The 23,917-nt window shown below is 47.7% G+C and overlaps 1 protein-coding gene and 3 long non-coding RNA genes across 7 annotated transcripts; 2 read left to right on the top strand and 2 right to left on the bottom strand.

The window, feature by feature from the left end:
* Window positions 1-1,712: 1,712 nt before the first annotated feature.
* LOC130681307 (uncharacterized) lies at window positions 1,713-17,446 on the top strand. The gene is made up of 3 exons (XR_008994356.1): window positions 1,713-1,906; window positions 14,380-14,471; window positions 17,399-17,446. It is a non-coding gene; the product is annotated as an uncharacterized LOC130681307 (long non-coding RNA).
* LOC130681304 (uncharacterized) lies at window positions 4,436-5,185 on the bottom strand. Its single transcript, XR_008994351.1, has 3 exons — window positions 5,041-5,185; window positions 4,867-4,921; window positions 4,436-4,540 (listed from the first exon to the last, which is right to left on the bottom strand). It is a non-coding gene; the product is annotated as an uncharacterized LOC130681304 (long non-coding RNA).
* Window positions 16,323-23,867, bottom strand: LOC130681303 (uncharacterized). Of its 4 annotated transcripts, none has more exons than XR_008994348.1 (4): window positions 23,729-23,867; window positions 20,014-20,219; window positions 19,023-19,218; window positions 16,323-16,653 (listed from the first exon to the last, which is right to left on the bottom strand). It is a non-coding gene; the product is annotated as an uncharacterized LOC130681303 (long non-coding RNA). The 4 variants fall into 4 exon arrangements; XR_008994350.1 differs by lacking the exon at window positions 16,323-16,653 and adding an exon at window positions 17,433-17,451; XR_008994347.1 differs by lacking the exon at window positions 16,323-16,653 and having other exon boundaries at window positions 18,782-19,218.
* On the top strand, window positions 20,700-23,582 carry PRICKLE4 (prickle planar cell polarity protein 4). Its single transcript, XM_057494014.1, is given in 6 exon segments — window positions 20,700-21,405; window positions 21,700-21,898; window positions 22,476-22,597; window positions 22,599-22,686; window positions 23,146-23,291; window positions 23,293-23,582. Coding segments are annotated over 6 exon segments (1,044 nt in total). The 5' UTR covers window positions 20,700-21,141; the 3' UTR covers window positions 23,518-23,582.
* Window positions 23,868-23,917: the final 50 nt, after the last annotated feature.

Here is a 23,917-nt window from a genome sequence, read left to right as displayed (position 1 = left end):
GGAAGGTGACAGGAGTCCCTGTCTGTGGCAGTTCTGAGTTTCAATTGGGAAAACCCCAGCCAGAGTTCCCTGTTTAGCTTTTAAGGACTGAGAATGACCCACACTCTCACCTCCACAGAGCTGGATCTGGGAAGGCCACATTCCTTCCTAGAGGGTGGCAACCTGCCAGCTGTTATTTCCCTGACAAATCCTCACTGGCGCTCGGCTCTCTGCATCTTGGGGCCACCTTGTGAGCTATCCTTCTCTCAGGGATGGTAGCACCTGTTGGCAGCTGGGTATTTTCCCAGGCTGCTTCCTGCTGGGCGCATGTGTGAGTATGATTGCCTCCGTTCCTTTTTTACCTTCTCCTTTTCAGTCCAGGCAACCGTAGTCCCTAAAAACTTGAGGGTCTTTTGTAGACAAAATCCACATCTGTGATCTTTTTGAATCCATCATTTCTCTGTGTTGGCTCTGCTGAGATATCTGAGGGACAACAAGATTGGTGGGGGCACCTTTAAGCTCTTGAGAAGCCCTGATCTCTAACCATTTGAGCTTCCACAGTATGTCTGCCACAGTGATAGGGTGATTTATATAGAAGACAGACAAAGAAGGGAAAACAGTTATATTGGAATCTTAAAGAAGAGAAGAAAGAATAAGATAATGCTAAAACGGTTCATGTAACTTGCTTTCCTTCTTGAAGGCAATGAGGGACCCTCTAAGGAAGGTGAAGCACTACGTAGGCTGCTCAGGTAATGGTCCTATGGTCATAAAAATAGAGCCAGATGGGAGAGAAAGAACAGAAAAAACTGGACCTTTGTTCTAGCTACTTGGAGTCACATTACATTGAGAAAATATATTGAGGAAGTCTTATATTGCAACCTGCAGCTGATGTATAAAAGGCATAGGAGAGAATGTAATGAAAGAAATATAATGAAAAAAACCTTTTCTTCAGTAAAGGGAAGACTTTGGTTTTTGGATGGGTAGGATTCGTGCAATGTAAGACAGCAGGAATTATGAGAATATACAAATAGTTACATACAAATATCACATTGCATATGACATTTTTGGACCACAGGATCAGAAACAAAAGAAAAACAATGATAATACAAATTGCCCCTGGCTTTCAGAAAGGAAATAGAAAAGCTTATAAATATATAAGCTTGTAAGTTTATAAATTTATAAACTAAAAATAGTTTGCACATCAAAGGACTGGAACCAGGCAGGAAACGGATTTCTTATGTGTAATACCAGAAGCCAGAAAACAATGGGAAATAAGGAGGTTAAGAACACAACAAGCTGGGTGCTGCAGAAAAGGCAGTGTCAGAGAGGAGATTTGGGGTAGGAGGTGGGGGAGAGATGAGGGAGAAAGAAGGAAATGAGAGCAGAAGCCTGAGGAGTCGATACTGGGGAAAGGGATTGCCAACGAGGCTGTTGTTTTCAAACCTGCCGTGTGTGGCATGATTCAAGGTTCTTATTGCCTCACCCTCATTGGTCTAAATTACATTTTGAAAATTTTGGAGATATGTATATATATTATGGGGAATTTTTCTGAAGCACATTGATTCTACTGGAAGGTTCGATTCAATTCTCTTTTACATTCCTAAGCATATTGACAGCTGTAAGGAATATAACTGGGTCACGTACACCAGCAGGTGGAGACACTGCACTTAAGACATTCCAGGCAAGCTGTGGCTTTTCTTCTCTTTCACAGATCTGAACTGGGAACCGCCAGCACTCCTTCCTAAAGGGTGGCTACCCAGCCAGCTCTTATTTCCCCAACTATTCCTTTTATGTTTCCAAAGTGTGACGCAATGTGAAATGTGGTATTCCTTGTTTTAGAAGCAAAGAGGCATGAAATGGAGCAGGACTTAAAGGCTGCTTTTGCCTGAAGACAAGGATCTCAGTTTTTCACATGAGCTAAGTTAAGGTAAGAGATTGCTGCTATAAAATTGTACACTTAAAAAAACAAAACAGGGAGGGCTTTGCAACACAGAGAAGACAAGTAGTGATTCTACAACTTACTATGCTGATGGACAGTGACTGTAATGGGGTTTGTGGGGGGGACTTGGGGTAGGGGAGAGCCTAGTAAACATAATGTTCTTCAAAAAAAAAAAATTAATTAATTATCAATTATCAAAAAAAAAAACCTTCACCGTTACTGCTCTGGAGCATGCCAGCCTCCTCCTTCACTTGAGGTCTCCTTATTTTCTCCCATTGTCTAATGCATTCTTGATACTTTGGAGTGAAGTTTTATTTTCTAATTTATATTTTAAAATTACCACAAGTATATATATAGTTTAAAAATTAAACAATAGAGATGTATTTTAAGAAAATGTGAGCTGTTTATGTTTCCATTTACCTCAATGGAACATATCCATATCCATATGTAGTCAAGAAAATATCCATATATCCCTATTTTATTAGGTGGTTTTAACACAAATGGACTCTGAATTATGTTAAATGCATTTTTAAGGTGGGGGGAATCATAGGATCAATGCATTTATAAGGATTAAAATCATACAATGTTTTTTTTTCATTGACCAAAATGAAATTAAATTAGACATAAATGCAAAAATATTACCAAATATTTAGTAAGCAAAAAACAGACATCTTCTGAATAAAACATGGGTCAGAGGAGAAATCAGATGATTAGAAAGCATTTTGAGATGAATAAAATAAAACATAACATATCACAGTTTATGCAATGCATCTAAAGCAGTCTTTCAATTGATTAATTCAATGGACATTAAATGCTTATACTAGAAATGAAGAAAGGTCTCAACTCAATTACTAAAAATTCTGCCATATGAAACTGTAAATAGAATAGAAACTCCAGCCCAAATTAAGCAGAAGAAAGAAGTGATAAGATCAGAGTAGAAATCAATGTCATGTAAATCAGAAAAAATTATATAGAAATTAAAGAAAGAAAAATATAATTCCTTGGTACCGTCACTGAAGTTGACAAAACTCTAGTGAGACTGATCAGGAAAGGAAGAGAGAAAACACAACTTACAAATATCAGGAATGAGAGAAAGGCCATCACAAGAGGTTGTTTAGAAATTAAAGTTCTAAGAGAAAGGATATTTGATAAATGTTATCCTTATAAATTGGACCACTTAGATGAAATGGGAAAACTTAAAAAATACACACACAACTACCAAAAGTCACTCATAAAAATGGAAACCCTCCAGCAGCCATAAATCTAATGAAGAAACTGAATCAGTAGCTACAGTTTCCTGTAAACTCCAGACCCAAGCGTTTTCACTGGCAAACTCTTCCAAGCACTTAAAGAAGATATAACACCATTACGTAAATTGTCCCAGCAAATAGAAAGGGAGGGAATACACCCTAACTCATTCTGTGATGCCATTGTTATCCTTTACCAAAATCAAAGACATTGCAAGAAGAGAAAACTATAGGTCAATATCCCTCATCATCATAGATACAAAAAATTCTGTACAAAATTTTAACAAATCAAATCCAATAATACATACAAAAAATAATGCAGCATGACCAGTGGAATGAATGTGAGGTACGCAAGTTTGCTTTACCGTGCAAAAATCAATCACTGTAATTCACCTGGTTATCAGAGAAAAACAACAGAAAACATTATTCACCCAGTTAATGCAAAAAATGTATTTGACAAAATTCAATATCTGTCCATGACAGAAATTTTCAGAAGCTAAGAATAGAAGGAAACTTTCTCAAACTGACAAAGGCATCTAGGAACCCTACTGCTGACATTGACCTTACTGGTAAAAGAGTGATTTCCCATGAGTTGGAGACCAAGGCAAAAATTTCTGTTCCCACTGCTTGTAGTCAAATGTCATTCCAAAGATTGTACCCAGCAAGTAAAAAACAAGAAAAAGAAATAAGGGGGATGCCAGCTGGAAGGACAGAATAGAACTACCTTTATTACAGATGACACGATTAGCTCTTATAAAATGGGGATTGGCTAGCTAGCGTTTTCTGTAAAGCGCTACATAGTAAACATTTTAGTCCTTGTGGTCTAGGAGACAAAATCAGGGAAATTAGTAGATACTCTCGCTGCAGTTCTGTCAAGCCCCTCGCCCCTTCCCCCCCGGCCCGCCCCCTAGCCCGCCCTTCCCCCGGGCCTCCTCTGACCGCGCTCGGCTTCCGGGGCGCGGGCCACCAGGAAGGTTTCCCGCGTGTCGCGCTCTTCGGCCTCGGGGTCCCTGAGGAACCTGGTGTAGACGGTCTGCGGCGCCCGGGCCTCCCCCTCCGCACGGCTGAGCCGAGACGCGGGGTCAGGCAGGAGCCCGCCGCGTCCGGGGAGGCAGCTCCCCGACCCCCTCTCCGTCGCTCCCCAAGCCCGGGATGCAGCCGCTCGGGCTCCTCGCCCGGGTGGCGGCCCCGCGCTCGGCCTCCCCTGCGACCCCCTCCGCCGCCCCGCCCCGCCGCACTCACACCCCGCCCGCACTCAGCTCCCCGCCCTCGGCCGCCCGGCCACCGCCGGTCTCCGGGGCTCGGGTCCCGCAGGGTCGGGGGACTCAGGGGCCTCGCTCCTCTTCTTCCTCAGTTTCTGTCCCCGGGCGGGTCGCTGGGGGTCGGGGGCCAAGAGGAGGGAATGGGGGGTTCCGAGGGCTGCCCAGCGCCCTGTAATCCCTTGAGCCGCCAGAAATAACCGCGGGTTAGAGGGAGGGGAGCTGTAGCCTCCTCCGTGGGGTGGGCACCGTGACCCCTCCCAGGCGCCATGGCCGCCTCCACTGCTGCAAGCCCAGATTCCTCCCCCGGACAGCCCAGGCGCTCCAAATACCCCTTTCCTAAAGACCCTCCAGAGAAGCCACCCCCGGAGGCGGCTGAGGGGGGCCGGTGGCACTCGCAGATCCCCTGCGTGGGATTCCTGCCTGAGCAGGGGTCACTTACCTGCCTGGGGCGCTGCCGGACCTCTGGGCTCCGCCGGCCTTCCTCCTCAGGTCCGCTGAGGGCAACGAACGGATCAGTCTGCCTTCCTTCCTCCTGCCCCGCCCCAGCCCCTCCACCTGGGCCCCCCAGCGCTGAGACAGGCGAGGTGGTAGCGGTGGGGGGGGGCTTCCGGACCTGTCCGAGGCCCACACCTCTCGGAGGGTGACATCCTGCAGCGGCATGGTGCGCCTGCCTCTCCGCACTGGCCCGTCTGGCCGCCCCGCAGCTCTAGCAGCCTCCCTGCCGCCCTGCTAATCCAGGCTCAACTTCGCCCCACCTTCCCCTGGCTCAAGTGGGTGACAGCACTGTGGGAGGTGTCCTGCCCATAACCCCCATGCCCCCAGGTCCGGCCCGCTGGGGAAGAAGCTGGACTCCCACGTTCTTCTCAGACCTCCTGCAGTGGGAAGCATGGCATCCACCTACCAGCGACCCCTCCCTCACTGGCCTCCCCACACTCTTGTCCCCCCCACTCGCCCCCCTCCACTCCGCCCACCAGCTTGGGTTAGAGGTATGAATTTGTAACTTGTCAGTGGTCAGTGGGCTGTGGGAAGAAAATATTGGATCAGATCCTGTATTTATTTTTCATAAAAATAAAAGAATTAGGGTTTATCAATATTTAATATATGTGGTTCAACAGAACGTGTATATACAGTACTTTATAAAGAAATGTGCCTATATGGAGAAGACAAGTAATGACTATAGCATCTTACTAGGCCAATAGACAGTGACTGCAATGGGGGGGCCTGAGGGCTTGACAGTATAGGTGAGTTTTGAAACCACAATGTTGCTCATGTGAAACCTTCATAAGATTGTACATCAATGATACCTTAATTAAAAAAAAAAAAAGAAAAGTGCCTATATTATGGGTGTACACTTAAAGATATTTTTTTACTGATAAGGGATATACTTTTTTAAAAGTTCAGAGACCAGGGATATAGTGCTAGTGTGGTTAATATCATGGGAGATGTTTGAATAAGTGCTGGGGAAGCCCAGAGGAGCTGCCCAAGCAGGGGTCCTGGAGTCTTCCTGAAGCCTGATGTAGAATTTGAAAGACGAGTAGTTCTACAGGCAAAAAAAAAAAAAAAAAAAAATTGGGATGGAAAGGGAACAGCAAGCTAAAGGCCTAGAAGTTGCAAGTAGCCAGATGTGTTCAAAGGCCCAGCACTAGGAGGGAGACAGTCATCTCAGGCATGGGTCAGCTGTGAGCCCAAGACCTGAGCTCAGCCACTTAAGGGCTGAACGTCCTTGGGTGACTTACTTAGTCTCTCTGAGCCTCCATTTCTTCATTTATAAAATGGACTTGATAACAGTACCAACCTGGTAAGGATATCGGGCAGATTAAGTGCGATGACAGATGGAAAGCTGCGTTCCACAAGCACTTGATATTCGGAAATTATGTGCCTCTTTCAGAACATGTCCACTTAATCTCCATCTCCTTATCATTTACAAAACAATTTGACACATTATTGGGGTTCATTTTTGAATGAGTGCATTCTTTCTTTGATTTGATTCTCACCAGAGTCCAGTGAAATAGGCAGGACTATCTCCGTTTTATAGGTGGAGAAACTGTGGCACAGGGAGGTGAAGTGGCTGGCTCAGTATCAGCCAGGTCATAACGTTGCTGAGCTAGGGCTTGAATCTAGATCTGTAGAGCTTTTGCCCCTAACCCTGCATGTTTTGTACAGTCACAAAGGTTAGAGATGGGTTTGAATGAAATGTTTTTGTTTTTCTTCAGTCTCTTAGTTCACCTGGTCCAGATTTGCCATTATTAATCTTTCTAAATACCATGTCTTCAGCTGACACTTTAACTCAAAAACATTCTTTGGCTCCCTACTGCCTAAGGATCCAGTTTAAATGTGCTGGGTTGGCATTCAAGGCTCTTCCTAATCTGACCCCAGTCTGCTTTTCTAACTACAGGGCTGTCCCAAAACCTACTCTTCATCCAGCCACATAGGTTTACTCACTGCCTTTATACTTTCCTCCATGCCTTCACTCAAACTATTCTGTCCTGGAATGCCCTCCTGATTCCATGAATCCCATCCAACTCCAAATAGCCCTCAAGTCCCCACCTCCAAGATTCCTCAGTTCTCACCTGCCTCTGAATATATAATAATAATAGTATTTATTGTCCACCTACTATGTGGCCTTTGCTCCCATTCTCTCTTTACTCTCCCAATAATACTTATGAGACAGACATTAACACCCTGGCATTAAAAGTTGAGGAAACTCACTGGCTTGGTCAACAAATATTTCCTGGACACCAACTATGTGCCAAACGGTATGCTAAGCACTGGATATCCAGTGATGGACGAAAGGATGTGGTCTCTGTGCTCATAGAGCTTACATTTTTGTGATTCTGACAGATGGTATAGACATAAATCCACAAATTAGTTATGCTGATCTCATTGTTATTAATTGTAATAAATGCCAAGAAGGAAAAGAACTGGGCTCCATGAGAACAGCAGGTGGGATCCAGTCTGGATTTAGAGGACAGACAGGTCTGTCTGAGAGGGGAATTTTTAAACTAAGACCTGAAGAATTTCAAAGACCAGAAAAGAGAACGCTGTCCCAGGCCTCAGGCACAGTTTATGCAAAATGTTTCCAGGCAGTAGGCGCAGTAGAGCAGTACCACTGCCTTGACCACAAGAGCGGCCCTAAGATCCTACATGGTTTCCTGAGTATTTCAAACCCTAAACAAATACATGAGTAAGAACCGCAGGCCCCTGGGACTCTGTGCTGACCGGCAGGCTGGAAACCTAGATGGCTACATGCTAAGGCAACTCAGGGTGCAGGAAAACACTTCTCTGGATCTCTTGCTCAACATTCTCACAACCAAAGGTCGTGCCCCAGACTGCAGGAGAGGTGTGGGGTGAGCTGGAGTGTTAGACACTGCTTTGGAGTGTGGGGCAAATTTGAACAGCAGAAGGTCTTACATGAAAGAAAAGATAAATTCATTCCTCAGATCTTGCTTCTCAGGTTGCATGAATGTGATAAATGTATAACCAAGTGTCCATTTTCTTCTTTTCATGTTCTGAAGGTTCTCATGAGTTAGCACAGTATTCAGAACAGCTGCACATGGCAGCTGAGGGACATTTTATAATACCATAAACCATTTGTATAATAGTTAAATTTATATATATGTAGGTCTGGCCATAATGTGTGAAGCACGATAGCCGTTCTTCATATTGGCAACTAGTGGGACACCAGATGCTGTTTAGGGAACAGTCTTGTTTTTCTAAAATATTTAGTAAGATGGAATTAAAATTTCTAAGACCATTTGAATGCTATTACATTTTTGCTGTTTATTAATATAAAACTATTTGCTATACATTTTAATACATGATTTTGAAAATACTAAAAGAAATCTCTTTGGAAAATGTGAAAAATAATTTTAATTTAGAAGTTTGGCATTTACTGTTACTTTTGAGGAGAATGTATTCAAATGTTGCATGCTTTGAATGCAATTATATTTGTTTTAATCCTCTGAGAATTAGTACAGATCCAGGTCAGGAAAGGAACAGAAAGTAGCAAAGTGAAACTCAGAAAAGAATACAAAGAAACTTCAGGGTTTTGGTGAGGCTAGACGGGTGAAAATGTGTGGGGAACTTAGAGGAAGTATAGACATTCAGATTTGGGTCGGGGTAGATTTAGGATAGGGCATGAAGATTTTGGTTAAAATGAGGGTTGCTTTAGGCATACGATTCAGATGGGGAACACAGATCTAGTACCTGCTGATCTGACACAGTATAAGGCTTTTCTCTAAGGAAAAACAGGCTCGGGGCTCAGTAATTACACCTTGTTTTGTTCTAAAAATGACATTTCAACGCTAGATCACTGGCATTAGTCACCATATTCAACTCCACATGAATTTTAGCTGTTTTGTAAAATAAAATCCATTTTCAGAAGATAAAGATTTGCTACCATCAACGACTATGATGCTGGTAAATAAGGACTCCTACCATGTGCCAGGCACCGTGCTCAGTGTTTTCAGTGCCATTCACAGCACACCTGCGTGGCTGTGGTTCACAGAAGTCAAGGAGCTTGGAACCGTACCATTGACCCAGCAGTTACTATGTACCTGGTATTTTCTTGGGTTATCTGTGATCCCTCTCGAAACTTTAAAAGGGAGGTGGGCCCATTACTCCACCTCTCTATGCCTCTGTTTTCTAGCCAGTGAAGTGGTGACAATAAAATTGTACCTGATTTTATGGAAGTTGTTGTGACAATTAAATGGATTGATACATGTAAGTGCTTAGCACGGTGCCTGGCACAGAGCAAGTGTCTCATCCATGTCAGCTGTCCTCTTCTTCCTCAACTTCTATCCCCAGGTGGGTACCTTTATTTCACAGAAAGGAAACTGAGGCCCAAGCCCCTAAGGAACTCAAACCCAGGTCTCCCTGGCTCAGCCTATGTGGTGCAAAGGTGAAAAGGGGGGACTTTGGAGAAAGCCTGAAGCTAGGCTTAAGAGTTGGAGATTTGCCCAGAAACAGACTCAAGCATCCACCACATCCCCGCCGGGTGACCTTGGGCAAGCTTTCCCCCTGGCTCAGAGCCTCTTGCCCTGCACTTCAGTTTCTCAAGCTGGCAAAAGAAATTTGCATCCCCAAAGGATTCATTCAGGGGGGTTTCTCAGAAACTTGGGATTTCTGCTGCCTGAAGGTGCATCCAGGCTCTTGCAAAAGAGGAAACAGGTCTGAACTTTGGAATGGCCAGTTTCAGTCCTCTTTATTTTGTTGAGGTTGTTTGGGGCCTCTTTCATTCTTCACGGTTCTGTGGGTGTCACATGGCCTCTGGCAGACTGCTCTAAAAGGAAGTTCCTTCCAGGGAACCCCAGACTTCTAGCACCAGAGCCCTAGTCTTACACTTGCTTCTCAGATAAGGCAATGGAGGCTCAGAAAGGGTGAATCAGTAGAGAGGGGCTCAGAGGCAGGCAGTGATCCAGGCCAGCTGTCCGAGCCCAGGGCCCTGGGACCTCACTGCCGCAGCTCTCCGAGGGGGTCCTCAACTGTTTGCTGGTGACGCCCTGGGTGGCTGCCCAAGTGGACGATGGGATCTGAGCTCAGTTTTTACCTTCATGGAGCTCACAGCCTGGGAGATGAGGGTTTGGTGCGGGCACAGAGAATGAAACAAGGGCACTGATGTGTCCTCTAGAAAGGACAATGTGACAAAAGATGCTGCTGGGGACATCCTGGCTTTTCACAGAATCAGTATGAGTCTGAGCTGGAAGGCCCCACAGGTCATGACCTGTGGCCTCCTGTAGAGTCAGGAATCCTCTCAAACCTGTTATTTCACACCTCTAGGCACAGGCTGCTTACTGCCTTCTGAAGCCATCATGCTACACGGGGATAGGAGACCAGATTCATGCCTGCCCACTCAGCCACAGTCACCAGGTGCAGGGGACCCATTAGAGAAAGGGCTTAACCAATGTGAGACGTGGATGAGGCCTGGAGCCAGAGAGACAGGCAGGGGTTATGGTATAGAATGAGGGCTCATTCAAACTATTCATCAAGCCCCTACTGTGTGCCAGGCACCATTCTAGGCACTTGACAGATGGTAGTGAGCAAAATGGACATCCCTGCCCTTTTATCATTGACATTCTAAACTCTCATGCAGGGTGTTTGATACAGTGTAAAAAATAGCAGGAAAGGAGGAAAAGGTATAACAGTATTTGGAGAGAGGTCTGCAAGGTAAAACAGAGTGATCAGGAAAGGTATCACTGAGAAGGTAACACTTGAGTGAAGATCTGAAGAGGTGAGGGGTGAGCTGCATCAATATCTGGGGGAAGAGCTTTCCAGGCAGATGGAATAGCAAGTACAAAGGCCCTGAGGTAGGAGTATGCTCAGCCACATTTGAGGACTAGCAAGGCTGGTACACAGTGAGTGAGAAGAGAGTAATAGGTAAGATTATGGAGGTGCTGTGATGGGGGCAGGGGAGTGAGGGAGTTCTGCTCTGTGAGAACTGGGGACCATGGGAAGGTTTGAGCAGGGTTTAACAAGAGCACTCTAGCTTTTGTGTGGGGAGCAGATTTAGGAGGACTAGGGAGGCAAGGAGGCCAGTGTGAATGAAGGCTGTTGCAGTCCTCCAGGCAGTGGCTAGTCAGAAGGTGGTGGACATGACAGGCTACCCAGGCGCATTGGGCGTGGGGCGCGAGGGATCAGAATGACACCAGGCTTCGGTCTGAGCGACTGGAGGGACAGAGATTCCATTAACTGGGATGAGGAGGACCGTGGAGAGCCAGGGAGGTCAGGAGTGTGGGATATGTCCTGTTTAAAGTGCCAATTAGACATCCATGTGTGATGTCACCAGGGCAGCTGGATGTAAGGTCTGGGCTAGAGATACAAAGTTAGGAGTCATCAGCCCCTCAATCCTGGTTAGAGCCGAACACCTGGCTGCAATGACTGAGGGAATGAGTGAAGTTACAGCTGAAGTTGGGACTTAGGACCGAGCCAGAGGGAGGGTTTGTACCACAGTATTAGGAGGTTCCCTGGAGTTGAGGAGGGACCAGCAAAGGAGCCTGAGACGGAGCAACAGGGAGAAAGGAGGGACTCCCGAGTGCTGGGGGAGGGAGGGAGCGGCCGTGTGGACGCTGCAGGAGAGGGTGACCATGGGGTCTATTGTCCAAGCCCAGACACTTGTGAGTGAAAGGGGCACAGTTCACAATCACATCAGAGCCACAGACATAAACCAGGGCTGTCCCGGTCAGGCCAGCGTGTGCGGTGCCTGATGGCCAACGCGTGAGCAGGGAAACTGCTCGCTGGCCACGGGCCCGTTGGTGGAGTACAGCAAGGGCAGTTTTGGACAAGTGGGGTGGTGGGTTTAAGAGAGAACCAGAGAGGAGGGCCTGAAGAGGGTCGGGGGAGCAGGAACAGGGGTGGTAGCTATAGGGGGAGTAGATTCAGGAGGGAGGTTGTTCTTTTTGTGTATTTTTTTTTAACTTCTTTTGTTTTTAATCATTGTAAGCTGAAGGGACAGGGGAGAAGTGGCAGATCAATCAGCGGGTGCAGTTTCTGGTGAGGTTGATAGGTGGTGGGAGCTGGGGGGTGAGAGGGAGTGAGCTGGCCCAGAAAGTGGGTGGAATGGAACGGACGTCTGGGGGTCAGTGATGGCACAGTGACGATCAAGTCTAGTGGCAGAGGAAAAGTGGATACGGTCACAGGAAAGAAGGCCAAGGAACTGAGAGGCTGGGCGTTGGCAAGGTTTACCTGGCTACGGAAATTCAAGGTTTACATCAAGAATTAGGACAAGAACATGCTGGAGAGTCAGTGAGCCGGGAGCCAAAATCTTCATAGAATGTTACAAGCTGATGACAGGAGATTTGAAACTGAGCTCCTTCTTACGGGTAGGGAAGTAGGGAAAGTGGTCTGAAAGCATCTTGGCTCCAATATGTCTTCTCTCACTTAATAATAAAACCCTGATTTGTAGCTGAGCATTATGGACATCCAGAAAAGGCTATTTTCCAGCTTTCCTTGCAGCTATGTGGCCAAATTTTGGCCACTGGGGTAAAAGTGGAGGTTTGGGTTCCACTTCTGGTAAGTGTCTGTTACAGGAAGGGTGTACCCTTCTTGGTCATTTCTTCCTTCCCACTGGCTGGCAAGAGGGCCTCATGGCTGGAGCTCTAGCAGCAATCTTGGACCATGAGGTAACCTTAGGAGTTTAAGTTGTGACTATGGAACAACTAGCTAGAATCCTTGATTTGAGGGGAGAGAGAGAAAAAAAGGAGACAAACCCATTTCAAGTCACTGTGACATGGGAATCTTCCATCACATGTTCTTTCTATCACATATTCTCACATCAGATCAAACTTAATGCTAATGGCTACACTTAGAAAGTTACGTTTGGTTCATACTGAAGAAAATATTTAATGCTAGTTAGCATTGGTGTTGCTAAGGAGCCTTTGAAGGTTAGTGAACAGGATGTGAGCTGATGGGAACTGTGCATTCAGAAAAGGTGTGGAAAATAAAAAATAAGGAGAGAGAGCTAAGGTGAGGTTGTATAGTTCAAGTGTAAATATAGATTTGCTGAAGATTCGGATCAATGACAACATCTAAAGAACTGGGTCTGGAAGTCAGGTTTCAGGAAGACTGTGAGATCAGTATTAGGTTTAACAAGCAGTTCAGGAAATTGATTATGGTTAGTGTCAGGTTGGGGTGAGGTTTGGGGCTGAAGATTACAGCAGAGTTGGATTTCAAGTCAGAAATAGGAAGAGTGCAATGACAGGGTGAGGGGTCACTGCAGGGGTCTGAAAGACGTAGGAATGGACAAGTAAGGGCTCGGGCTATGCCTGGTGCCAGGATGGGTGTTTGAGGCAGAGGCTCTCAGGCAGAGCATTTGGACCCAGTTGTCACGATGACCGAGGGGAAGGGGAGGGCTGCTCATGGTGTTTGGAGGCAGGGGCTTGGGGCACTAGATACCTTATAATGTGGGGAAGTCACTCTCCTTTCCCAAATGCCACGCCCTCCTGGGAAACACTGAGTCAAAGCAGGATGGGGGAGAAGGGAGCAGTTAATCGGCATTAGGTTTGAATCCCTGCTGCTCTCTTCCTGGGTGGTCAGAGCCCTCAGTTTTCCCATCCATAAAATGGGATGATGGTAGAGACCTCGCAGGACTATGAGCAGATTGGTAACAAAGTTTGCAGATGGCCCAGCACAGGGCTGGCTCAAGGGGCTGCAGCTGGAGAGAGAGATCCTTAGACTCTGGGCCAAGCTGAGGACACAGCCAGGTAAACTGAAGTGCAGTCTGGGTTTGGGTTAGTTTGGGGCTGTGGTGCCCAACCATGGCCGTGCATGAGAATCACTCAGAGGACTTTGAAAAATGCCGATAGTTGTTCTTACCTTCCAGAAATCCTGAGTTATTTAGTGTGGAGTGGGGCTTGGCAGCAGTAGTTTTAAAAGCTCCTTGGGCAGTTAGGGTCTTTTGTGGGGCCTGGAACTCTCACTCTTTAAATTGCTCTTCCCAGTAAAGCAATGGTTCTCAAAGTGGGGTCCCCAGACCAGCAGCATCAGTGTCACCAGGGAACATTAAAAGATGCAGATTCTCAGACCTCACCACTGACCATCAGAGGCTCTGGGGTGTGGCCTGCAAATCAGCATTCTAGCACATCATCCAGGGGCTTCTGAAGCCCAGTCAGGTCTCCAGGAGGTCCTCAAGAAAAGATGGATCTGCTTCATCCTTGAGTAGTTCTCCCCACCTCTCTCAATAACGGAGCCAGGCCGCATGAGCTGTGGAGGGAACTCCCGGGACTTTGTCCACCCTGATCACTGCGGTCTCTCCAGGGCTCTGCCCAGAGCCTGTGTTGAATGACTGAATGTGGAGAGAGAGAGACAGAACTGTCTCGGGTACTGTGAACTTGGAAGGGAGATCCCGTCTTTCTCTTATTCTGTCTTGGTCCCACAAAATGTGAGTCTAGTGTTTCTAGTGTTTACAGATACAGATTTCTGGCACAACTTGGCTCTTAAATACCTGTCCCTCCACCAGGTGCTCAGGGGAAGAGAGAGGGATGCCTCCCACCGCTGATGGAGCACGCTCCCTGGCCCTGGGTCAGCATCCATTTGTGTGTCTCCAGTGTGGTGTGTGAAGGCGGTATGAGTATGCCACTTGACAGGCAATTTACTAGCTTTCTTTTTTTTTTTTTTTTTTTTTTTTTTAATAATTATTTTTTATTGAAGGGTAGTTGACACACAGTATTACATTACATGAGTTTCAAGTGTACAACACAGTGGTAGAACATTTATATACATAATTCTAGGTTCCAGCTATCACCCTACCAGGCTGTTACAATATCTTGACTATATTCCTTATGCTATACATTACATCCCGGTTACTAATTTATTTTACCATTGGAAGTCTGTCCTTCTTTTTTTTTTTTTTTTTTTTTTGTGAGGGCATCTCTCATATTTATTGATCAAATGGTTGTTAACGACAATAAAATTCTGTATAGGGGAGTCAATGCTCAATGCACAATCATTATTCCACCCCAAGCCTAATTTTTGTCAGTCTCCAATCTTCTGAGGCATAACAAACAAGTTTTTACATGTAGAACAAATTCTTACATAATGAATAAGTTACATAGTGAACAGTACAAGGGCAGTCATCACAGAAACTTTCGGTTTTGCTCATGCATTATGAACTCTAAACAGTCAGTTCAAATATGAATACTCATTTGGTTTTTATACTTGATTTATATGTGGATACCACATTTCTCTCTTTATTATTATTATTTTTAATAAAATGCTGAAGTGGTAGGTAGATACAAGATAAAGGTAGAAAACATAGTTTAGTGTTGTAAGAGAGCAAATGTAGATGATCAGGTGTGTGCCTGTAGACTATGTGTTAATCCAAGCTAGACCAGGGCAATAAAACATCCACGTATGCAGAAGATTTCTCTCAGAACAGGGGGGGTGAGGTTCTAAGCCTCACCTCTGTTGATCCCCGATTTCTCACTTGATGACCCCCCTGCGACTGTGCCTGTCTTAGGTTGTTCCTCCCTTGAGGAATCTTACCCGTCTCTGGCTAACCAGTCATCTTCCGGGGCCATACAGGGAAATGTGAAGTTGGTAAGTGAGAGAGAAGCCTTATTGTTTGAAAAAGTTAGCTTTCTTTTTAACTTTTTCTTTCAAAACAATTTCAAACTTGCACATACATTGCAAGAATAGTACAATGAGCTCTGGAATACCCTTGGCCAAAGACCCCATTCAAATTTTGATAATTGTCCCAACCATGGCTTTTATAGGTCCAGGCCCATGCTTTGCCTGATTATTAGGTTTCTCTAGTCCTCTTCACTCTATGAGGGATTGTCAAGAGCAATTTTGTCCTATGTAAATTTAATTTATGGGCAATTAATGTGATTTATGAGTTGCTTCAGGATCCAGCTCCCATGTAGGAGCCACTCCCTGGACATTGTCTCAACTGAACCCCCAGAGGCTCTAGGGGTGAGCAGGGACTACTGATGGTGAAAGGTGTTAGGGGACAGAAGTCAGTGCAAATTAACATAAGCTCAAAAGGATACTGATTGGCCCCAGCCAGCTAGGAGCATTCTCACCTCACACATGGCTGTATCTGGGGGCTCAAAAGGTGACCTCAAGTCTCTTTCTCACACTCTCTGCTTTCCTCTGTGTAGGTGGAAAAGGCACCTCTGATAGCTCCCTGACCACATCAGTTTCTCCAGCCAGGGCCGGACTGGCTGCACTGGGGTCACTGGCTCACCCCTTGATTAATGGGTTTAGTCCAAGAGGATGGGGGTACTGACTGGCCAGCTCCAGTCATGTGCCTGCCTCTCGGGGTGCTGTCTGTGTGGATGGCCCTGCCCTAAGGGAGAATGGTAGTTCTCCCAGGAAAAGGGGTTCTCCTCTCCTGATCAGTTGGCAAGTAGTCCACACAGGGAGCTATTGTCAGAGTCAGAATAATAATAATACTGGCTATAGCAGTAGTGGTAACATTTATTGAGAGCTTGCTGGGTTCCAAGCAACGTTCTATGCACTTTTTCTGTATTAGCTCGTTTAATACTCACAACCATTTTATGCAATAGAAGCTACCTTCATACGTTTTACATCTGAGGCAATTTCACAGAGAGGTGCAATCCTTTGTCCAAGGCCACACAGCCAGAATGCAGCAGAATCCGGGGTCCCACATCTGCAGGCCTCACTCCAGAGCAGGTGCTTGTGGGCCCAGGAGCACCCTCCGCTGATCTCCGTGAAGCAGAACCAGGTCCAGGCCGGGACTGTCACGAGGTCCTCTGGCCCTTCTGTGCACCTGTGAGCCCCAGGGAAGAGGGACACCTCAGCGCAGATAGCTTATCAGAAGTTTGCCATTTTCCCCAGATCGGAGAGCAGAGCCGCAGGGCACAGAGATCTGAGTGGGTGAGTTTAGAGCAGTGGTGGTCACCCTGGCTGCCCACTGGAGTGCTTACCAGAGCTTTAAGAAACCTCAGGGCTCAAGCTGCACCCCAGACCAATTAACCAGAATCTCTGGGCTGGGGCCCAGGCATTAGTAGTCTTTAAGGGGAATTCAAAGTCCAGCCAAGGTGAGGAACCACTAGTTCAGTGGTCTTGTGGCTTGGTGGAAATAGCCGGGGGCTGAAATTCACCCTGGTTTGAGACTTCACTCCATCACTGCAAGCCGTGAGACTTTGTACCAGTCACTTCTCTAAGCCTTAATTTCCTCACCTGTGGAAAATGCCTAAGTTCCTCTGCCTTACACAGAGGTCGCGAGTGCCGGATGAGACGATGTCTGTGAGGTCCCTAGCAGAACTGGCACTCGGCTCTCTCCTTACGGGGACCACCCAGGACGGCAGAGCTGCGCCAAGGACTCACCGTCATTGGGACGAGGCTGTGGAACAGAATTTTGGGGCTACTGGGTCCCTGGGACCCCAGGCCCTCCCACATTGGGTTTCTGCCTTCATCAGGGGGCTTGAGGCTTCTGAATGGGTGGAGATTGGTGGGGACTGGGTAGGGTGGGAACTGGCAGTGTGAGTGCACTGACCTAGCTTTACCAGCAGGTGGCGACAGGAACCCACCCTCTGGAGGAGGGCAGCGGCCGGGCGGGAGAGGACTAGGAAGAGCACAAAGGTATTAGAGGACTTTTTGAGTACTAAGTATGTGCTAAAGCCTTCTTTTCTTTCATTTCCATTTACTTCGTGCAGTAGTCCTTTGGTAGGTGCCATTACCCTCCTTTGTGGGGTGAAGAAAGTGAGGTGGTTCTGGTACCTGGCAACCAGGTGGAACTGAACCTACTCAGTCTGACTGGATTAGTCTCTTAGCCACTGAGGTGATAGAAGATCAGAGCTTCAAGGGCCTTTGGACCCAGGGCACTGAGGAGGTCGTGTGATTCCTAAACTTGTCTGATGGTAAAAATCACCTGAGGCTCTTTTAAAAAACTTCCAAGGTCCTGGGTCCCAGGCTGAGCCCTGAATTAGTATCTACCAGGTAAAGAGGCCTGGGAATATGTGTGGTTAACAAGAGTCTGTGTTTGGAAACAGGGCTCTGCTCTCAGAGAGGGAAAGTGACCTGCCCAAGGTCACACAGTCAATGCCCTCCAAGCTCCTAATACCCTCAAATCCAGAAGCCTGACCCCTGACCATCCCCTGCAAAAAATATGAGACAATATACCATATGATCCAGCAATTCCACCTCTGGGTGTATACCCCAAAAGAATTGAAAGCAGGGTCTTAAAGAGATATTTGAACACCCATGTTCATAGCAGCATTATTCATAATAGCCAAAAGGAGGAAGTAACCCAGGTGTCCATCAACACATGAATGGGCAAGCAAATGTGGTCTGTACATACAGAATATTATTAAATCCTAAAAAGGATGGGAATTTTGACATGCTACAACATGAATGAACTTTGAGGACATTATGCTACGGGGCATAAGCCCATCACAAAAAGACAAACACTGTGTGTGTGATTCCACTGATGTGAGGGACCTAGAGTAGTCAAATTCACAGAGGCATGAAGTAGAACCGTGGTTGCCAGGGGCTGTGGGAGGTGGGATGGGCAGTTAGGGTTTAATGGGCCCAGAATTCAAGCTCAGGAAGATGAAAAGAGGTCTAGAGGTGGCTGGTGGTGATGGTTGCCCAATAACATGAATGTACTTAGTATCATTGAAGTGTACACTGAAAAGCAGTTAAGATGGCCAATTTTATATTATGTGTATTTTACCACAGTAAAAAAAAAACAACTGAAAAAAGGAAGGTGAATCAATCTGTGCCCAGCCCTGGAGGGTGACTGATGAGGAGATGGAAGGTAAGTGTGATTTTCTTCATCTTTTGAATGCTTTGTGAATAAGTATTATCTGGAATTTGAGGAGTATTGCCAAATCGCCTCTGTCCTAAAAGAGGGTTGTATTACAAACAGATGAATACACTTTTTTCCCAATAACTTCACTAACTTTGGGTTTCATTATTTATTTTTTCTACTTAATGGGTGAGAGATAGTACTTCATTATTGTTGAAGTTTGCATTACAATTCATTAGATCTGAAGTGGAAGGTTCAGAATTTACCGAAGTCATTAATAGCCTCAGAATGATTTTACCTGCCATGTTAATTCCCAATTTATAGATCAATATAAAACACTTGATTTTGTTGTTAAAGCAAATCAATAAAACCACTAGGTCTGTTACCAAGAAGAGAAAGTGGCTCCTGCTTGAGTTTCTGCCTTGAATGTTCCTGCTTCTTCGGGAAGTCCAGGTTCTCAAATGGAGGTGAAGGGATGGAGTTGGGGGCCACATATGTAAAAAATCTTGATGATTTTGCTGTGCCACCCGCTGTTCCTCCCGGTGGCTGTTCTTATGTGACCCCTAGGTCGCTGTCCTCTTGCTAGAACAAAAATAGTCAGTGAGAATTTGGGCACAGATGTCCCCTTTCCCCCCAGCCCTCCAAAAAGAGTCCTCTAATTGCCAGCTCAATTTCTCCTCCATCTCTCTTTCCTTCCTAGAAAAAAACAGATTCTTCTGTGTGGGAAAAGCGGTAATGGCTAAGTCAGACTGGGTGTGGAGGAGGAGCATCATTTATTTTTGGTGGGAGAAGGAGTTTGAAATGACCAGCATAGAACAGCTTTAGGTCAAGAGGAGAGAGGAGAAGAAAGGGGGTTTTAATCAGCATGGCTGTGAACTGTGAATCTGAATCCCTCTAAAGTCCTTTGAGAGGTGCGACTAAAGGATGAAATTGCTTGTTAATTACTTTATGCCACTGGGCTGTGTTTCTTGGGTCATATACCTTTCTGAGACTGATCCATGCAGACTGTGTTTTATTAGGGTTCCGCCCTTGTCAGGGAAGACGTGGGCACACGCTGTTGAGCCTCCGACACCCTGACAGCCCTGCCACCCCATGTCAAGGCCACACCCAGGAACCCGTCACCACCCACATCTAATCTGTCTCTGAAATTGTAATTCACGTGTCCCCCTTTCTGATGGCAGTCTTCCCCTGTCGTCTTCCCCCACCACACCTCCCATTTGAGCCCACTGGGACTTCCAGCCCACTGACTCCAGTTCTGCCAGAGCATCTTTTCCCTTTCCTCTTGGTGATGGCACCCACTTTCTCCTTGGAGGAAAACTCATTTTTTCTCCCATATGGATAATATGGTTCAAATGAGGTGGACTCTCCCCTCCGCACCTCCAAAGGTAGGCACATCAGGGCAGTCCTTTTTCAGACCACTGGCCAGAGCGATTGGTCAGGGATGGGCATGTGGTCCCAGGCAGAGCAGGGAGCACCAAGCCCAGGACTGCTGCTGGGATGCCGGAGAAGGACGGTTTCTTCCTGCTCATTTGGCTGGCAGCAGAAAGCCTGGTCTTGCTGGGGGCCTTCCTGGGGTCGGGAGCCTGTAGGGTAATGAGAAAAGATTACTAGGAATCTCCTAATAATCTTGTTGGAGTATCTGGAACTAGCCATTTCTGAAATGACCCTGGGTTTTTCAGATACGTGAATCAATATCTGAGATTGATAAAATGCAAGCCAGGGTTACATTTTATAACCTGAAACAGACCTGACTGTTCCAGTGTCACTCCAGCTAGGCTCTAGGTCAGGGTTCTCTAAATGTGGTTGCTCATCAGAATCACCTGGGAAGATTTTTTTCCTAAAATCTTTATGTGAAGGATAACATAGATACAGAAAAATGCTTAAAACATAAATGTGAAAGTTAATGCATTATTGTAAAGCCAACTCCTGCATAGCCTTGATGCCAGGGTTCTTGTTCATGGAGCTGAAGAATGAACTTCACGAACAGTCAAGGTAGGAGAGCAAGACAGAGGCTTTTATTTTGAGAGAAAGCAAGAGGATAGAGCTGCCGTTGCCTAGGGGTTTTACAGGCGGTTGAGAGACTAAGTGCTAGGGATGTACACCTGCTAAGTAGTCCCAAATACCTTTGAAGAAACACTAAATTTCTTATTAGTCTTCCTGCTTGTTCAGAAGAATTTTACTGCTCTGATTTCCTCCCGGGATAGCAGCTTCCTGGTCTGGGAGCATATCACTCAAGACTGCCTGCTTTGCTCCCAAGGTGGGCTGAGTTATTGTCTTACTTTTTAACTAATTGGGTTTCAAGATGGAATCCTTCCTGTTTTTTACTATGTTGTTTTGGGCTTGCATGCTACATTGCCCAAGTTGCAACAAATCATTTGTTTAGAGCTGGAGGAAGAAAAGCTAAGGGCTGTGGGGTTTTCAGGGCCTGAGTGATGCCCATTCCAGTGGGTAGTGAGACTGAGGTGGACTTAGTCCAGTTTTCTCCCCTCTTTCCCTCTGCTTCTCATGCCCTCCTCTGCCAACATCTCCTGCACCTCTCTGCGGTTCTACAACCTTCCATTGATGCAGCAGCTAAGCCTTCTCTCTCCAGTCAAACTTCAATCTTGCTGGGCACTCCCAGTCATAGTGGAGGCCTGCTACTGCCTGGCCCTTGGGCAGGAGGAGGTGGCTGACTTGCCACTCTTCTGTGTCCAGCGGAGGCAGGAGGCCCTGGGACATGGGGGTACTTGCTTGGTACCTCCCAAGCTCAAAGAATGTGCCTGTGAGAAGGTATGTGGTCTCCCACCCCATATTCCCCGTCCTCTGCTCTTTGCCCTCTCAACTCCTATGGAAAGGACTAGCTTCTGGAACTCCAGAGGGAAAAAGGGAGTTGGGGATTGACCATTAAGCAAACTTTAGGAAAAAGGAAAACGTAGTTTAGGAACTCTTGGTGGGGCCCACAGTGGATGTGGGCTTGACAGGGGTGTGGAGAGAACTGTTAGGTTGGGGTTGGGATGGAAGAGCCAGAAGGGAAGCTAGGAGGGTGGTGCCACCTCTGACCGGCCCAGCATCCCTGCCCAGCAGTGCAGGGAGCTGCTGAGGCCAGGTGAGTATGGAGTGTTCGCAGTGCATGCAGGAGAGCGGTGCTGCTGGCACCAGGCTTGTTTTGTCTGCCAGGCCTGTGGCCAGGCCCTGATAAACCTCATCTACTACCGTGATGGGCATCTCTACTGCAGCCATCATCACGCACAGCTGCTGTGGCCTCGTTGCCCAGCTTGTGACCAGATACAGCCCGGTTAGGAGGGTCTAGAGGGGAGGTCTACTCAGGGTCCAATGTGGCTGGATATAAGGGGATACCTCTCCTAATACTGTGGAGTCTGGAAAGCCAGGAATCAGCCTGGTACCATTGTGTTCCCTGTGCTCTGACTTGAGCTCTGGGCATGTGGGACCCATGCCTTTGTACCCTCCCCCATTGGAAGCCAAGTCCCCCAAATTTTCTTGGGCTGAGAGAATTTCTCCGGAGCAGGAACTCTTGGACAGACGGTTATCTCAGTATGCCAGGTGCCCAGTACCGTGCCTGATCATGCAAAGAACTCCCTTAATGCCAGCCTAAGAGGCAGCGTGGAACCCTGGGTTGGGAGTCCAGGAGACCTGGGTCACACTTATTCAGGCTGTGCCACCTGCTAGGCTGGGGGCTCCTAGCCAAGCCAAGCAGCCCTCCCTGCGTCGGAGAGTGGTTGAATAGATCAAATGAGAATGTGGAAGTGCTTTAGCGTTAACTGGGTTTAAGGCGCGGTTACTGGATGAATGAATGAGTGAGTAAATGAATGAATGAATAAGCCATTCTTCCTCCCTCTCCTAGCTGATCTTCTCCCCACAGCGCACCGAGGCGGAGGGGCTGCGCTGGCACGAGAACCACTTCTGCTGCCAGGACTGCGCCAGGCCCTTGGGCAGGGGACGTTATGTCCTGCAGGGGGGTGGATGGCCCCTGCTGCCCCAGCTGCTTTAAGAGTCGCTATTCTGATGTCAGCTCGAGCCCGGCCCCGACACTGGAGGGTACGGCTTCCCTTGGTAAGGGAGAAGGTGCAGATCAAAGGGGAAGGGGGCGGCGGCTAGGGCTGGGCTGAAAAGAGGGGATTCTCCCGGGCTGGGACCCTCGCCCCGGTCGCACGCCGTCCCGTCCCTCCGGCAACAACCCCGTCTCCCCCACGCATCCCCCAGACCCGAGCCTCGGGGCCCGCAGCTCTCACCGCGCGTCCCTGGCCGGAGCGCTCCAAGGGCTTCCCGAACCCACCCCGGGCCGCGGTTGGGGCTGCAGCTCGGGACTCGCTTCTGGACTGGGGACGCGGCCGCCCTCTGTTGGGCGGAGGAGGGGAGGGGTGGGGGAACCCAGGAGAGGGCTCGCGGCGGCGGCGGCGGCGGGGCGGGAGGCAGAGCCCTAACTGGGACTGGCTTTAGGGGGTCGCCCCGCCCGGATCTGGCAGAGACTCTCAGCTCTGAGATGGGCGTTTCTAACTCGGCCCCCAACAGGAGAGGAGAGGCTCGACAGAAGTGAGAGAGGGGACTGCGCCAAGCTGAACGCCGAGACTTTCTCCCAAGCAGCCCTTCTCGCCGTTGCGGAAAGCTCGGGTCTGCAAACCCAGGGGGCGCTGCGTGGATCGAGGCCACAACAGCAGTGTTAAAGCTGGGGGCAAGGCGGCGGCACCCAAAGGATGGGAACAGGACTGTCTGGAGACGCCCCTTGATCTCAAGGAGGACGCCTCCTGCCCCACGTGTTCCTTTTCCTCTGACTTTTTCTTAGGCTTTTTCTTAGGCCAGCGCTTTCCTGGGCCCTGGCCGACCCCCGGAAGCCTCCAAGCTGAGGACAGCGACACGTCCAGGAAGCACTGTGCCATTTGCTAGTGGCGCAGTCCAGAGATGGGGACGGTGTGTGGGGGGTGATCTGTAAGGCGGTAGAGCGAGGCACTCCTTACCCCATAAAAATCCTACACTGAACGCAGTCAGGGACACCACTGGGAGAGGCGTCGAGATGAGTGCTTCCTCTTAAGCTGGCACATTCTACGGCTTTTTACCGGTACTTTCTTGGTGAACCCCATTCCCCAAAACTACGCACCCCATGATAAACAGGCTCCTCCCAACTTCTGAGCCAATGATGAGGTCACTCGGAGCCCACGTGTGACGGTGACCAGCTTGGCAAGCCGAAGGCGTGGAGGGAGCTGGAGGTGGGACCCCACCAGGGGCCTGAAGAGAGGGGCGGCAGCCCCTGCCCTGGCAGAGTTCGGGACGCAAATGCTCCCTCTTC

This window comes from Manis pentadactyla, chromosome 16 (genome assembly GCF_030020395.1).
Source record: "Manis pentadactyla isolate mManPen7 chromosome 16, mManPen7.hap1, whole genome shotgun sequence".
Classification (NCBI taxonomy): domain Eukaryota; kingdom Metazoa; phylum Chordata; class Mammalia; order Pholidota; family Manidae; genus Manis; species Manis pentadactyla.
This window is presented reverse-complemented; position numbering and strand designations above follow the sequence as displayed.